The 16,406-nt window shown below is 29.8% G+C and overlaps 1 protein-coding gene across 4 annotated transcripts in view; it reads right to left on the bottom strand.

Annotated features, from left to right (window-relative positions):
* LOC113378296 overlaps positions 1–16,406 on the bottom strand; it is a 148,278-nt gene that overhangs the window by 5,469 nt on the left and 126,403 nt on the right. For all 4 annotated transcript variants that reach the window (XM_026618827.1, XM_026618828.1, XM_026618831.1 and 1 more), the window contains exons 2-10: positions 11,946–12,023; positions 7,213–7,434; positions 6,260–6,479; positions 5,876–6,106; positions 4,824–5,080; positions 3,806–4,414; positions 2,663–2,796; positions 2,115–2,277; positions 208–523 (exon numbers count right to left, since the gene is read on the bottom strand). In XM_026618827.1, the coding sequence (XP_026474612.1) occupies positions 208–523; positions 2,115–2,277; positions 2,663–2,796; positions 3,806–4,414; positions 4,824–5,080; positions 5,876–6,106; positions 6,260–6,479; positions 7,213–7,434; positions 11,946–12,023 (2,230 nt within the window). The remainder of the gene's footprint in view (positions 1–207; positions 524–2,114; positions 2,278–2,662; positions 2,797–3,805; positions 4,415–4,823; positions 5,081–5,875; positions 6,107–6,259; positions 6,480–7,212; positions 7,435–11,945; positions 12,024–16,406) is intronic.

Raw genomic sequence — 16,406 nt, 5'->3', positions numbered from 1 at the left:
CAAGTATAAATGTAAATAGTTTTATAAACAACAAATTAACCATTGGCGATTAATTCAAACCAATATGTCGTTTCTAAATTTTAAAAAAAATTCCGTCAAGTAAATATATACAAAAAAAAAGAATATATGGAAAAAAAATCCATGCGCAATATTTAATCTGAGACATAATATTAAATTAATTATAAACATAGTTTTATTAAAACTCACCCTGTAGCATTATATTCATTCGTACTCAATGTATTTGGTCCTGGAATTCCAGGAACAAAAGGTATGAGCCTACCACCATGAACAATTGTTTGGGGACCTGAGCTACATTCTTGAGGTATTTGAATAGGCGGAAATCGAAAATGCGTAATGTTGGGCGCAACATCCGGAGCGGAAACGTTAGGCTGGTGTGGGGTGATGGGGCCTTGCTGTTTCTTACTTGGCGTCAGCGGAGTTAGGGGCGCAATATGCACAGTCGATGGAGGGTTATGCAACATTGTACCACCAGAGTGTAATCCGGACCGCACTACTATACGACCTGCAAATTGGCGGCGGTTAAGATCAGACAACTTAAAAATGATATTTCAACAGATAAATTACCATTATTATTATTGTATACAACAAATTATCTCGTTATTTTAGTATAGAAAAATTATTTTACATATTCTAATAAAATGTATATTTCTAGTGTACTACCAACCATATCAAAAATATAATATAATTATACTCAATACTCACATTCATATTTACTAATATATATATATATATATATATATATATATATATATACAGGGTGGTCCTTAATATAGACATTTTCGAATTTTTATGCTCCCAGGGGCTCAAACGCTTCCAAATTGACAGTCTCTAAAAGTTTTAGCTTTTAATATTACCTTTTAAATAGTGCGCAATTCAATCAAAGCTTCATATGGAAATAGCGAGAAAAAAATTTTAAAAATTTTAAAAATGTTTTTTAAGTATAACTTAGCGACAAATAAATTGAAAGTGACAATTCGTGTCATCTTCTATTGAAAATTCGACGCTCTACAAAACAGGTTTTTATAATTTGTTTTGAATTTTGCATAAAACTCATTCATTTGTTCGCTAAGTTATATCTAAAAACAATTTTAAGATTTTTGCAAAATTTCCCATGCTATTTCCATCAAAACTTTGGTTGAGTTACTAACTAAAAGACAATATTAAGAGCTAAAACTTATAGAAGATTTTTTTTATCAATTTGGAAGCATTTAAGCCCCTGTGAGCACAGAAATTTCGTTTTTATATATAAACTACAAATTTATATATATACAGTATAAGTTCCTTATCAGCAGGAAAACGTTCCATAAATATGACGCAAATAAAGAATCTGTGAATGGTAATTTATTTGGCTTTGACAAAATATATAACAAAATAAAGAAAAATAAATAAATAAAAAAATATTTTTAAAAAATCATTAGTTTTTGAACATTTTTATTAATTATGTTCAGGCTACAGCAATGGTTTGGAAAACTTTGTAATGTTGTCTTGCACAGCAGTTTTCAATTCAAACTGATACTTTACAAAATTACGCTTTCTTCAATAGATGGATCAATATTTCTATAGAAATTGTACAGATCGCTTGCCCCATTTGGCTAAGATTTTAAAAATTAAATGTCACGTTTCTATTGCTTCTTCAATAGATTGGGAATGAGGGTTTCATGTGGGTTTGAGACAAATTTTACTAAAAATATATTTTATTCATTGAGTAATAAATAAGGTTGTTCTCATTCTGTATGTTTACATTCGCTAAAACACCGAAGGCGGTTTATGCCAAAGTTTATTTTATTAGTTCAAAATGATGGTATTTACCAAGGATACTGGGTTTGATATATATTGGAATCCGTGAATAACAAAATTTGCAATAGCAAAAATAGGTATTGGTTAACAAGGTTTTTATGCGCGAATAAGGAACTTCTACTATATTCAACTTTTGAACTTAGAAAATTCATTTAGGCATTATTGATTTTACTGTAATCATTTCAATTATTATTTCGATAATAAAAGTGTAAAGCTATTAAATTTGTCATTACGTTACATTGTCAAAAAATTTGAATTTAATATGTTGGACTTTAAATAATTTTCAGTAAAGCAACCTGGTGTTTCTGGTCCAGAACTGGTAGGTGTAAATATTATCGAGGCGGGCGAATTCTGAGCACTCGACGGTTCAATTCTCAGAGTTTTTGTCTCCCCACTAGCATCATCGACAATACGAACTTCGCCGCCAAACATTTGCAATGAGGAAGCAGCGGTACCCAACTGTAATTGATATAAAATCAAATTTATTTATTTTTATTTCGTACATTTTTCTTCCAACTCAGAATTAATAACGTACGCATTTTTTATGTAATAAAATTTTATAGCACAATATAATTTTCATAATATTACTTGTCATGATTTCAGCATTATGGTAATGAGGCTACTCTGCTTTAAATTTTCTAGGGCAGAAAATCACCAGATTTTTTTTTATTTATTGGTACAAAGAGGTTGAAAACCATTGTTTTATAATGTTTAAAAGTTTTAAATGGCTTGAATGTAATTCTTTATATCAGATATGTTATTTTTGAACATGGCTAATGAAAGGTCATAACTGTCTTCACATACAAAAAGATACTTTTTTGCTATAATCAAAACCATTTCATACCTGTTGCTGTGATCTGAGCAGAGGCGATGAGCATAAATCTTCAAGTGAACGGAGAGTTGGTGGTACAACCATAATATCAGCCCGAGAACGCTTTGGAGGCGGAACCCCGTCGTTCGCAACTAATCGAGTACTACCTAATAAAACAAAAATCAAAAATAATTATTCACTTATAATTAGATTAAATCTATATACAGTGATACCTTGCTTTATGTACTTAATTCGTACCGGGAGAAAGACCGTTGTGCGAAAAGTTCGCTATGCGAAACGCTCTTTTCCATACAAGTACATGAAAATAAAATTAATGTGTTCTGTAGTTTGAAATGTGGTCATAGAAAATAAGATATTTTTCATGATAATTAAGATATTAAAAAAATATTACTTATTTACGAAATAAGTTATACCAGAGTCGTATTGCTTCCTTTTGTGCCCTTTTAGCTTCTGAATTTTTAAAGAAACTGTCGATAGTTTTTTTCCAACAAGTATATTTTCACAGCAGAGCAAAAATTTCCAAGGTCCACTGTTTGAATTAATTTGAGCAACATATGTTTTTTTACTACAAATGACAATGATTTAGTAGAGACCGAAAAAAAGATTGTGATGCGCATCCTTCATTGTGCGAGGCATATGTTATGCGGGGTATCACTGTATAAATAAAAATAGATGTATGTCTGTGTGTGTGTAATTGTTATGCATTCATAAACCGTACATCCCATCGCCGTGAAAATTTGGGAAATTGTTAGGTAAATCTCAAGACAGGGGGTTGGCCGCCCCGAAAACATTATAGTAATTATGTCTTTTTTAATTAATTGGTAATTAGTTGACTAGCAGACTAGTGGACTGATGGATAGGTATATTCAAGGATATATAAAATGGTGGACAGGACAATTGGTAGATAGCCATGTAGAACAGGATGACAGGTACATTGGTAGACAGGTACATTGTGGAATAGGTAAACCGGTAAAGAGGTGGAGAGACAGATCATCATATATACAGGTAGACTGGAGGACAGATGATCATATATACAAGTAGACTGGAAGACAATAAACTGGTACACTAGATGTAACAAATATGCTTTTTGTTTCATATTTGTCTAATGCAGAACTGTTAGATGAAATAATAATGCATTTTAATTAACATAATTACCCAACAAAGGACCTGGTGAAGGTAATGGTGTAGAAACTTTATTCCCTTCAAAGTCAGGTGGTACAATTTTAAGGTCACCAGGTTTGTGCCCACGCCGGTTGTTTGCAGGAGCTTTTAAAGTAGACGATGCGAGTTTAGCAAGTGTGTTTGGGTTGTAATACTCGGGCAATTGCACATTCACTGATCTACTTCTCTGAAAACCGACTGCTGGGTTGATTTCACCTTTGCAGTAATATTGTCGATGAGTTTCAAGATTATCAGCGCCGCGAAATGAAATTCTACAAAGTGGACATGTATACTGTGATCCTCCTCCAATGCCCAGATCCTCTGGAATGTCGCCCAGCATGAATGGAGCATCGCCTCTAGCGCGCGCTTTTAAGAGTAAGTCTTTGATAATAGAGCCTTCTGGATTTTGTGGATGCTGATCTAATCTTAAGGCATTCGGTTGGGTTTCGGAATATCTTCGCTGACGCATTCTTTCTCTATGCGGTTCATTAGCAGTACTAGCGGGTTTAGTTAAGTTTAATGGTTGTTGGTCGTTGCGTAAAAGAGCATTTGCTAATTTTGAAACTACAGGTGCAGTGTTGTTTGTCATATTATTAATTTTACCTAAAATAATTTATTAAATTATTTCAATAAGTAATCATGCTAATGATATATATACTTTTTGCATTTTGATGGTCATACCAAATTAGTGTTTCTATAATAACGGAAGTATAAAAACATATTTTTAGCATATTAAGTAAAATCCTTCGATATTACATTCAGACATTGTATCTTTCATAATATGTTATAAAATCTTCAATTGACTCAGTGTTTTTTCTTGATACAGTTATGATTTTAAATTGCAGTTATAAATAAATAAATACATAAACTATGTAAATAAATAAATAAATTGCAGTTATAAATACATAAACTATTAAAAAAGTAATACTACATTTATTCAATATTGTATATAATTATTTATAACCTACCAAAGTGTTCTAAACATTACATTTATAATTTATAAATAACTTACCATATTTACGTTGAAGTAAAGGAGGCTCTACAACATCTACTATAGCCTCATTTTGTGATATGATCTTAGATATGCGACGGGTCAATGAATCTGCTTCTGAAGTAGATTGGTTAGATGCAGAAGTGGCAAACTGGATACCAGTTACCATGTTCATAGAATTCACTGCATTAGTAGAGTTAACAGAATTCATAGACATGAACGAGTTTGTTGAATTGACTGAATTGACAATAGTCGTTTCTGCATGTTCACTATCGTCCCTGTTAATATATGATTAAAACATAATAGTTATTGAATTATTCTTTACAAATAAATCAATTTATTAATTTGATTGATTTTGTAGTTAATTTTGATGCTGATATGTATAAGTAAGTACTTTAAGGGCAATACATCAAACAAAGAAAAAACATAATATAATATAAATCTTTGTAAATATGTATATATATATATGTATATATATATATATAGGGTTGTCCTTAATATGGATGCTTTCGCATTTCCTTGCTCCCAATGTTTCCAAATTGATAAAAAAAAATCTCAGAAAGTTTTAGCTCTTTATATTAACTTTAAGATAGTCCAACCAGAGTTTATATGGAAAAAACATGTCTGAAATTCCATTTGTTTTTTAACTTAGCGACAAGTGAATCAAAATTTTGAGAATAACATTGTATTTGCTTATTTTGAAATCAAAAACTTACATAAAAAATTTGATGTACATATTTTATAAAATAAGTGTTTACTTAGGAAGAAGAGCCAAGAAACTTTGATTGGTGTGCGGGCTATCTTAAAGTGTATAAAACTGAATGATAAATAGGTTGTATAAACAATACACCTTTTGGCACCATTTAACTAATAAATTGACAAGATAAATCATGACCACTGAAGTGTCATAGTAATCTCATAATGAATTAAGTAAAATTGTTTTATGATCATAGTTGGAAAAATACTGGTTGTGTATGCATAAATGCAGCGAAAGAGTATTATCTATTATTAATTATATTATTCAAAACCAATAAAGAATTCAATTAATTATACTTTCATTTTTGTATGCATACCTATAAAGCGCAGCTTTGTGAAACTTAGGTTTGTAAATAGGAGTTTTCGCGGTTATTGCAGTCGTTGATATGATGGCAGATATAGGAACAGTGACAGTTGGAACAATTGTGGACGGTGGCGGTGTTTCTGGCGCCCCCTCAGAAGCATTAGAGGAAGACAAATCAGCATCTGAAGCATCCTCCTCTGCCGTTCCACTGCCGCATCTTGACCGTTGATAATGTGCTCGTGATCTAGAAATTCAACACTGATAAATCAACTGTCGCAATTCAATCATTTAATAATCTTCTAACAATGCAAGATAAAAGGTTACATTCTTGATAAAAATAAAGCGTTCAGATAAATACAGATGGTTGCTCTTATGTTAAAGAGAGTCTATATCTAACCTGCGATGCTTGTACAGATTGCTTTTGGTTTTGAAAGCAAATCCACATGGTTCGCATGGATATGGTCTTTCGTTCGTGTGAGCCCTGATGTGTTTTTGCAGGACGGAAGGTTTTGCACAGGCTAACTTGCAGTATGGGCACACATGACGGCCACTCTGACCGATAGGGGATGCGCTTACATCAAATGTCGACGACTCTCGATTTGAATTTTGATCAGAACCTATGTGAACATAATGCACTTTTAGATAAAAATATGTGACAAATAAATAGCTTTGTAAGGACAATATCAATATTAATAACTTTTAATAAATCAAAAAACATATTCCCAAAAATAAGTGCCGGAGGGCTAGGCAGTGCTACGCAAAAAAGTATATAAAAGATTGAATAAGCTAGAATATGAAAGTAAAAATAATGTATGTAAAACGTAATTATGTACGTTTCATATTCAGGACATCTGTGATCTTGATTAAGAGATAAACAAACTAAATTAATATAAAAAATAAAAATTATTGAATTATAATATAGATTATAAAATTATAAATGAGTGTAACTCAGTGATCTCAATTTCGGCACACAATTTGAGATTTGTATGCATATTGAAATGCATAAAACAGTCATTTCTTATATAAATGAACAAAAATGTACGAACTGTTTATTATTATAAATACTCAATAAGACCATAGATATATGAATAACACACTATTTGTGCCGAGTTTCGAATTTGTCACACACACACACACACACACATATATATATATATATATATATATATATATATATGTGTGTGGTGTGTGTGCGTGTGTATATGTATCAGTAAGTTAATAGTAAGTAATCAGTAGTTTATCTAATAGTATTTGAATCAAAGATTAAATAAAAATAAATATGTTTAATTTACAAATATAATTGATAACCGCACGAGTTAAGAATAAAAAATAAAAATCTTTGTAAAAAACCTGCAGAAGTGATTAAGACTGGTTCTTGGATAGCAGGAGCTGCGCTAGCGCGTTTGAACTTCTTATGCAGGTATTTGTTTTGCAGGTCGGCCGTGTTATTGTTGTCAGCGCAGGTCATGGCTGCTGGTGCTGGCGAACTCGGAGGCACTTGCGTTGGAGCCATTCTGTTGTCCGGATGCGCGATGACAGTTGGGGACTCCTCTTTGATCGGGACTCGTTCCTCTGTTGCAAAAACAAAATTTTAAATTTAAGGTATACTCTAAACTAAAAAGATCACTAAAAATTATTGTGATGTGACCAATTTGGAACCCATTCATAACTATAACAACTATTATGAGGTTGATTTTACGAAGATATAAAAAAACGACTTAACTGTCTTCATTATCGCCAATTTCTTACATTTTCTTGATTAGTCTGAATAGTTTGATTAGTTCTGATTAGTCTGATTGATTCAAATACAGTACTAGTTATAAAAATATGTTTCACTAGGGTTTTTACGCCTTTTCTTGATTTTTAGCCTATTTTAATGTTGTCGTAATAGATAATATCACTTTTTAAATTTGTTTTTAATGAATTTAAATAAATGAATTTCAAGCAAAAAATAGAATGCTTCAACCATACCGTAAATTAAAAGCAACGCTCTAGATTTGCCATCTATACACATAGCTGGCAGAGATAAATATGTCAATTAATTATAATTCTTACAATGTGTATATAGGTAAAAATATTTGGAATGACTAATGAAAATTTTAATCATAACTGCTATACAATAACAGCTTTATAATTTAAATTATAAACAGCGTGAGGTGATATAAATACAAGGTGTCCCAAACTTTGACGTCCAGCCCTAACTGTCCTGAAAAAAATAGAAAAAAGTTCTCTCACGTTGTTTGGTAGTTAAGAGCTTTGGTGAAATTAAGACCAATTTTCGGCTATAGTGGTTAATTTTAGGGTCACAATCAAAAACAATAACACACACGTACATATATATATATATATATAATATATAATATATATATATATATATATATATATATATATATATATCACGTGTATCGAGCGACTTGTAACGAATAACACATAATGCTAATTTAGGTTTCCATATATTAAATTTTAAATTATAACACACTGATGATGAGACAAACCTAGTCTCGAAACATTTGTGAAAATTATTATTTAATAAATTAGTGCAAAAAAGAGTTTTGTTTGTTCATATTTCCAAATTAATAATATATATATATATATATATATATATATATATATATATATATGCGTGTGTATGTATGTATGTACGCAGTTAATATTATAAAGTGGCAGTATCATATTAAAAACATTAAAACACTTTTTATTTAAATTTAAATAATGTGAAAAGGTCATTTTATAACAACTACACTTTTGCTTATCAACGCTTTATCATTATTTAGGTGATTAAAGTATCGGTTTCATCCAAACCGATTCTTTGTGCCAAGTCTGTCATTAAAAGCTTCACACGATAACGTTTTATCTAAATATATATAAATATGAATAACAACGATTCAGTAATTTATTATTATTATATATATATATATATATATATATATATATATATATATGTTCGCGCCAATCAAAGCATGCGGTTATATTGATATATAAACAAAAAATCATCAATCGAAAATCACACAAAAAATCAAGTCAATCAATACGTTATCAAAACCAACATTAAAATTATTATAAATACGAATTTAACTTGTAATCAACATAAAATAAATACATAAATTTACGAATTAAAGTGTTTATAACAAATTTGGACCTTCAAAATTCAATCAAACAACCATTGAAAAAACAATATATATATTAATCTATCCCCCGTTTTACACGGAAAATACATCTCATAAAAAACCGTGCAACCGTCCTAAACGAAAATGACTATAAAAAAGCCCTTTTGTCAGTTTTTAATATGATGAATATCAAACACATTGAACAAAATAAATATAATATTAATATATTTAATATCAAACACGTTTATTTAATTCTAGCCTCATCTATTATTCTCTCATTAGTATGGAGAGGATTCAAAATTTCAATTTTGGTTCGTAAAAATATAACTTTTCTTTTAATCTCTAGCTTTTTATTTTTATCTTTTGCCATATAATTTATAGATTTTGTAAATACATTTTGGAGTGTTGTATTTTGACAGTAAAATAATGAAAATATTATTGTAGATGAAAACATATTATAGTTTAGTGTTCTAATTTCGTGTGAATGCACAATTAATAAATTTCGTTAACAGATTTTTTTTTCAAAAACCGTGTAGGATCGAAAACGAGTAAAACGAGTACAGTCTGTACAGTGTAAAACTAAAAAAAAGATTGCCTCTAGTCCAAACTAAAATCACGATAAACTAGTAGTGTATGGCATCGTGCCTTATGGTATATTGCTAAAACTCCGCAAATATAAGATGGCATTTCATATGGGATTATAAGAGATACGTTCCAAAATAACAAAACAAAGAAAAATAAATATTGTTGACAACTACTGTGCAATAATATGCAAGTATAACAAATCCTATATTAAAATAAATTACTAATAAGTTCAGTATCAAATATAAAACTTTATATCAATTACAATAAATAAGAAATGATTTATAAAAGTTTTATATTAATGTTAAATGTGGTACTAAACTTAAGTTTAGTTAATAATTATTAACAACTAATTTCAGTATGGGATCTGTTATACTTAAGATATTGCAGATTACATAATAGTTCTCAAAAATATATAAAAAGTGATTTTAACTATAGTTTTCGGACATTTTTATTCATTATATTGAGGCTAAGACAATGTTTTGAAGAACTTTGAAATGTTATCTTGCTCGCCAGTTTTTAACGGGTTCTTTAATTCAAACTGATACTCATCAGTCACATCAGCAATTTGCCTCTTAAAAATAAAATATTCCATATACGGGATGAATGTTTCATTGAAATTTGTTTTTTTTTTTTAAATATGAAACAAGATTCTGCAATAAATATTTTTTCCGTGATTTTAATTTGCACTCAAAGCATTGAATATTATCATACAAATTGTAATTAAAATGTGCATTTCCCTGAAGTTCCACATCGAGATTATTGAGATGGTGAGTGATGTCGATAAGAAAGGTATATTTCTTCATATCCCTTTGTATTTCGCTATTTGAGTCCTATACACCTTCAACCCTCCGTCGGTCGGAATGGTCTGTCTAGACCACCCATACATTTTGTATGAAATATGACGCGTTTTGATATATGTAAGCCAGTCTTTTGTCTTTTTTCTGATATTATCTATTCAAACTGCGTTTTATATATTATTATTTACATGACGAGAGTTCCTTGAAAACCTATCAAACTTATTGGTTATCGCAAACATTGAAAATCGGATGAATAATGAGCACATTATCAACAATTTTTCTACCCGTACTGTGTTCGAAACTTTTTTGGTAAACCTGTAGCCGTAAGTATGACGTTCAATTGAAATTATATTTTCACTTTGAGTTTTACAGCTCATTTCAAAGACGACGCACCTCATTTCGTTTTCATTTGAATTTCACATTCATTACGAAGGCGCCGAAGGAAAATAAATATTGTTTTTCATTGATATAAAACAAAGAAATTAACAAAAAAAGTAACAATTTTTTTTTATATTCCATGTTTTTTAAAAAATACAAACAGTAAATTAATGTATGTTAATTTTAATTACATGAAGTTCTTCAAACACAATTGTTACAGGATGAGTGAATTTGCAAAAACAATATTTGTTTAGACGTTGTTTAACATAATCCACTGTGTGAACGAATATTATAGAATTTATTAATCAGCAATTACTTTAAACCGATCATGTCATATTTTAAGTATGACTTTGATTACATTATTGTTTGTAAATATTATACATATTTTTAATGCAATCATAAATATATAATTTATAATTTACCATTATATAAATGTGTATAATGATTGACGACACTAATAAATGAGTGCATCACGAGTGTTACCATATTACTAATAAACATTATTCAAAATTGTTATATGATGTATTTATTTTTACTTAACTTTGTTTTTTTACTAAAATTTGTACAGTAGTAAATAAGTTTAACTTCAATCGCGTGTGATCCTTTCGCGCACTCTTTTTTACCATCAGAAGAATCTCAAGATCTATAAGCCTTAAATAAACTATCTCAATATTATAACATTTTTTCTTCAAGTTATTGTATTAGATAGTACTAATGTTATTGGCTTAATATTGTTGTAGGGTTGTTTTTTACTGTATTTAATTCAATTATGATAATTTAGTTTCTGAAATTACTAAATTTAATCCTGTGTCCGTAATATAAATTAATAAATATAACTACCCTAAATATAACAGGAAGTTAAAAAATGAAAATTCACAATGCAAAATAACTAACTATACAGAATCTGCATACTAAAAACTATATTCATATTTGAACGATTAAATTATAAATCGTATACTGTGACACACTTTAGTATACAATAAAACGATAAGTGAGAATTTATTTATATGAATTTGTCTTCCTTCAAAATTTCATTAGGTATAGAAAATTTAATTGACGCATTGTAAATTATGACTTCATACTAAAATTTTTGTGCTGCAGACGCAGTCGTAAAATGAGAAACTAACTAAATTAATTGACAACCTTGATTCAAACCATCATACAAAATATATGTAAATCATAAATGATGAATATGTGAAAAGGTACATATTCTTACCATTTCCTAATAATGCCTTGCTTTGTGGCGCCTTGTTTTCTTGTTGATGCTGTAATCTTCTGGCAGACGTTATTGACTCTGTAAGTTGTTTAAAAAATAAAATTATTAACTTAGTATATGATACGACAAAACAAGCAATCTTTAGTTTCATTATTCACATTCATTTCAAAATCAGTATAATATTTGTGAGAATTTATTGTAGTAGATAAATATGTAAATCGATAAATAAAATCATAATTATAGCTTTAATATGAAAAATGACACGATCAATTATAGACTAAAACTTTTTAACGACAATGAAAGTTGAGATTTATTGAATAGTTAATTTATGAATTTGCGAACAAACGGTTTTGACCGCTTTTTATCAAAAACTAATAAAATGATACCCAACTGAAACATTTTCCGAGTAAAATGACTTTGATTTTTTTAATTTGATTAGGTTTTCAGAATTTATATAGGAAACTGTTAATTATGAAGAATTAAATCGGCTGATTTTCACGTAAGACCAGTGAACGTTAGCAATAATTTGAAAAACTATTTGAGATAATCAAATGAAAATACCTTAAAATATTTTGTTTCAGTTAATAGTTAATTAAAAATCGTTTATTTTAATATGCACAAAAATGTTTATTAATGTTTTTCATAATCGTGTATCCGTTTATCTTTTTTATACTTTCTTAATTCTTTCGTAATAATTATTTCTTTCAGAATTAAATAAATGAATTTAATTTTGGAATTTATCGTTACTAGTAGTCAGAAATAAACCATTTGTAATTTAAATGGTGCTCATAATACAAAATTTAAGGGTGTATAAGATATTTCACTAATAAGTCAATCTTTCATATATCCCATATCCTGTGCAATAAAATTATCGCTTAATTGTCGCTTTTCTACTTCTGGAAATATCTTATTCAAGTGTTTCACAATATAAAATATTAAATAACTACAAAATTAGCATTATATATTAAAAGTCAATTTTTTTTTCACATCGGTTCAAAGTAAAACATCGATATAATTTGTAGTGCTGCATCCTTATTAATTTGAAATAAAATCAACGACGACACACGAATAGATGACGAGTGATAAGAAAGCCTCAACAATAAGAGTGCATTCGAATAGTTTTGAATGGTAACCTAAAAATATAAAATGAATATATTTAATATGTAGTGAGGGGGCGGGGGTCACGGGAATAATATAACGGACGATGGACCCGAGGACTTTCGTACGGCGCGCACGCAAAACATCATTTCGATAATAGACATTGAAAAAGATTAGCAATGCGTCATTCAAGCGCTCGCTGTGCGCATTGCTATCGCATATACAATGTTTATGTAAGCGGTTATGCCGTTCTGCTCACAGTTCATTAGTGTTGGTCAAAATAGACCGAGCGTCGCGAGCGGCAATCATTTCAATTCATTATCTGACGATAACACCGAACGACTCAACCAAAATAATACTGAATATCACCTATTCGCGAAATACTTTTAACGTATCTGTTATCTACTATCTTGATGACGATAAGTAAACTTGAGTCGCTTAAGTCTAACATGTTCTCATGTAATTTATGTGATTACAATAAATTCTATTATTCATCATATCGAACATAAAGATTCAACTAGCTGTAAGTGGAATTCTGTCTTAAGGCAATTAAGGCATCGTGCCTTAAGGCAAATTGCTGGAACTTCCCGTACCAAATATTATTATTTTTTTAAAAACGATTAACATTCTTGAAAAAATTTTACTTCGAAAAAATGATTTTTGAGAAACTATAAATTGGACAAAAAATTACTTCTTTTGAAAAATTATTTGGTTATTATTTTGAAAAAAAATGTTTTCTTTATTTTGACATATTTTGAAAGATCTGAACTTTTTTTCAAAGCAATCGTACGGCTTTAACTGCATATGGAGACAAAATATAAAGCGCGTAAGCGCCGCGTCGCCGTCTAACGGATAAACATTGGCACGGAACCCATAGGAATGTAAACAAAATTTATACTTATTGTTAAAATCTCTATAAAATATCTGATAATTTGATGTGCATATGTCTAATGTTTATTTTTGACCGCCAAATGGCTCATTTTTTTACTTTTTCCCCCATATCTTCAAAGTCGTTGGACTTGCCTTTCCAAAAATTTGAACAGTTTTTTATTTAGTCAATACAAATAAAATGTTTTTTGAATTATTCAAATCGGACGTTCCGTTCTCTTAAAAACTGAGTTACCGTTTTTGGCACTTTTTGCCCCGTATCTCCGGAACGGCTAGACCTGCCTTCTCCAAAAACTAATCAGCACGTCTCCTTATCAATACGGATCGAATGTTTTTTAAATTATTCAAATTGCTTCATCCGTGTTCCCGAAATCGTCGACGAAATTTTGTATCCGCACACACATACATACTACGCACACACACACACACACACACATACATCCATTTTTTCTAAGGTATGCCAAAATGTTCAGAAACCTCTGAAACGTAAAGATATATAAAAATTTTCATTTTCGATTTTTTTGCGATTACTATAACTTACCCTACGGGAAGTTAATAAAGTGAATTAACTTTGATAAGAAGAAAAAATCTTCATCATATAAATTGGCGACCAGATCCGAAAATTATGATCTTCTTATAATATAACTTATAATATTTCGGATAATGTAATTCTTCACTTTTCCAAATTTATTATTTATCAAATGTCACTTATTTAAACAAGCCACTTATATAATTGTAAAGCTTTGTAAGTATGCGTTTTATGTTGACTTTCGATCAGTGTCCATACTGTATTTTTACATGTCCATTGGCTTGTTTATCGACAGCGAGGAGAATCCCGACGCACACACACATGTAAGATTTCAGCATCTCAGCGCGACCGCAATTGTGAGATAATTTGAATGCGCGCCATTAACTTTTTCAATAATCGACAATCAGCCAAAGATATCGAACTACATACATATAAAGGCTAACAATGAAGACAAAAATTATTTATTTTGTGAAACTAATTTCTACTTTCTTAATTTAAAAATATGCTATTAATTACACGTTACATTATCCAATCAACAAAATAAAGATAAAGCAAAGTGCAAATTATTAAATTATAGTCGGTGGAATTTTTTTGAGTGTAAATTTCTTGTGGCGACATTGTATGATGAATAATCAAAAGTCCTTTCTTTTGATACTTTTTGTAAAAAAATTTTCAACGTTTTATTTGAGTTTGTTTTTAAGAGCCGTATACTCATAGATTTTAACATTGAACAATTTATAATTTTTTCGTTAATATCCCAATTTCAATTCAAATTGAGGATATTAACAATTTCATATTTTTCGGATCGGAGAACCATCGAGAAATAAGAATCAAATTGATTCACACGATCAACTTCGTTTTTGAGTTTTAAATTAAGGGGGTATTATTCTAGTACAGAGCGATGAATTTTATGTCATTTTTAAAGTGTCTTAAAAGAAAACAATGAATGTTTTTGCTATCCATTTTTTTACCACTTGTTTATTAATATTATTAAAATATAATACCAAAATTAAAAAAAAATTGAAAATTAAAGAAACTGGCAGCTGATGAAGTGGGGGGTCTCAAAAAATTGGCACCTCAGTCTTGACATGATTTCAGCCCTCCTAGGCATCCGAAATAAAAGAAATAAAGAAATTATTAATCTACAATGATGCCGCAATCGCCCGAACTAGCGATGAGTAAAAAAATTTTTTTTTTAAATTGGCGATTGTTTGTCTTTTTTTACTGTTTTTTGGGTTTCTCGAATTTTTTAATTATAGTAAAAATTGGAATTTGGAGATGATGCTAGTTCGGGCTACAGATAGGTCTATAAACAAGACTCTCTGAACATTTCAAGTAAATCGGTCGAGTAGAACTCGAAAAATCGTGTCAAAGGTACTGAAAAGTCTGTTCTGAGAAAAACGCATTTAAAGTTTTCCGTTAAGTTTTTTGCTCTCAAAGTCAAAAATGATATGTTATACTTCTTTTATTTAATCTGCCATTCCTGCTTCATGCATCGGACCTTCTTCTACTTGAAAAAAAAACTATTTTCTGCATTTCTCTCTTTTAATCGAACAGTTCTAGCCTTTGAGCCTCCTTTGAAGCGGTGGATGTACGTATTTCAGATCGTTTAATCCGGGCATTGTCTCGTCTTACAGCAAATGAATTTCTGGCCCAATTTGCATTACCAAAAGGGTCATCATTTTTAAAATCGAAAAAAAACCTTCATTGAATATGCAAACAGCAATAAATGTTGCTTTTCAAATACCTAGGATCGGGAATGAATATGTTTCGGAAAATCCAAATCAACGAGTGTAGAGATTCATTATTGTTCTGAGTTTCTGAACCTATACATCGAATTAATAATTCATCTGACGATAAACTGTCTTAAATTAGTCTAATGACTTCCTAATGCCTTTTGTCCAATTAGACCCTGCCAAACCAGTTTGGAGAACGAGTCAGTAAAA

Source organism: Ctenocephalides felis, unplaced genomic scaffold (assembly GCF_003426905.1).
Source record: "Ctenocephalides felis isolate EL2017-DRISC unplaced genomic scaffold, ASM342690v1 CF-g0.4_SCAFFOLD_01886, whole genome shotgun sequence".
NCBI lineage: Eukaryota > Metazoa > Arthropoda > Insecta > Siphonaptera > Pulicidae > Ctenocephalides > Ctenocephalides felis.
Note: the sequence above shows the minus strand (reverse complement) of the source record. Positions and strands in the feature narration are given on the sequence as shown.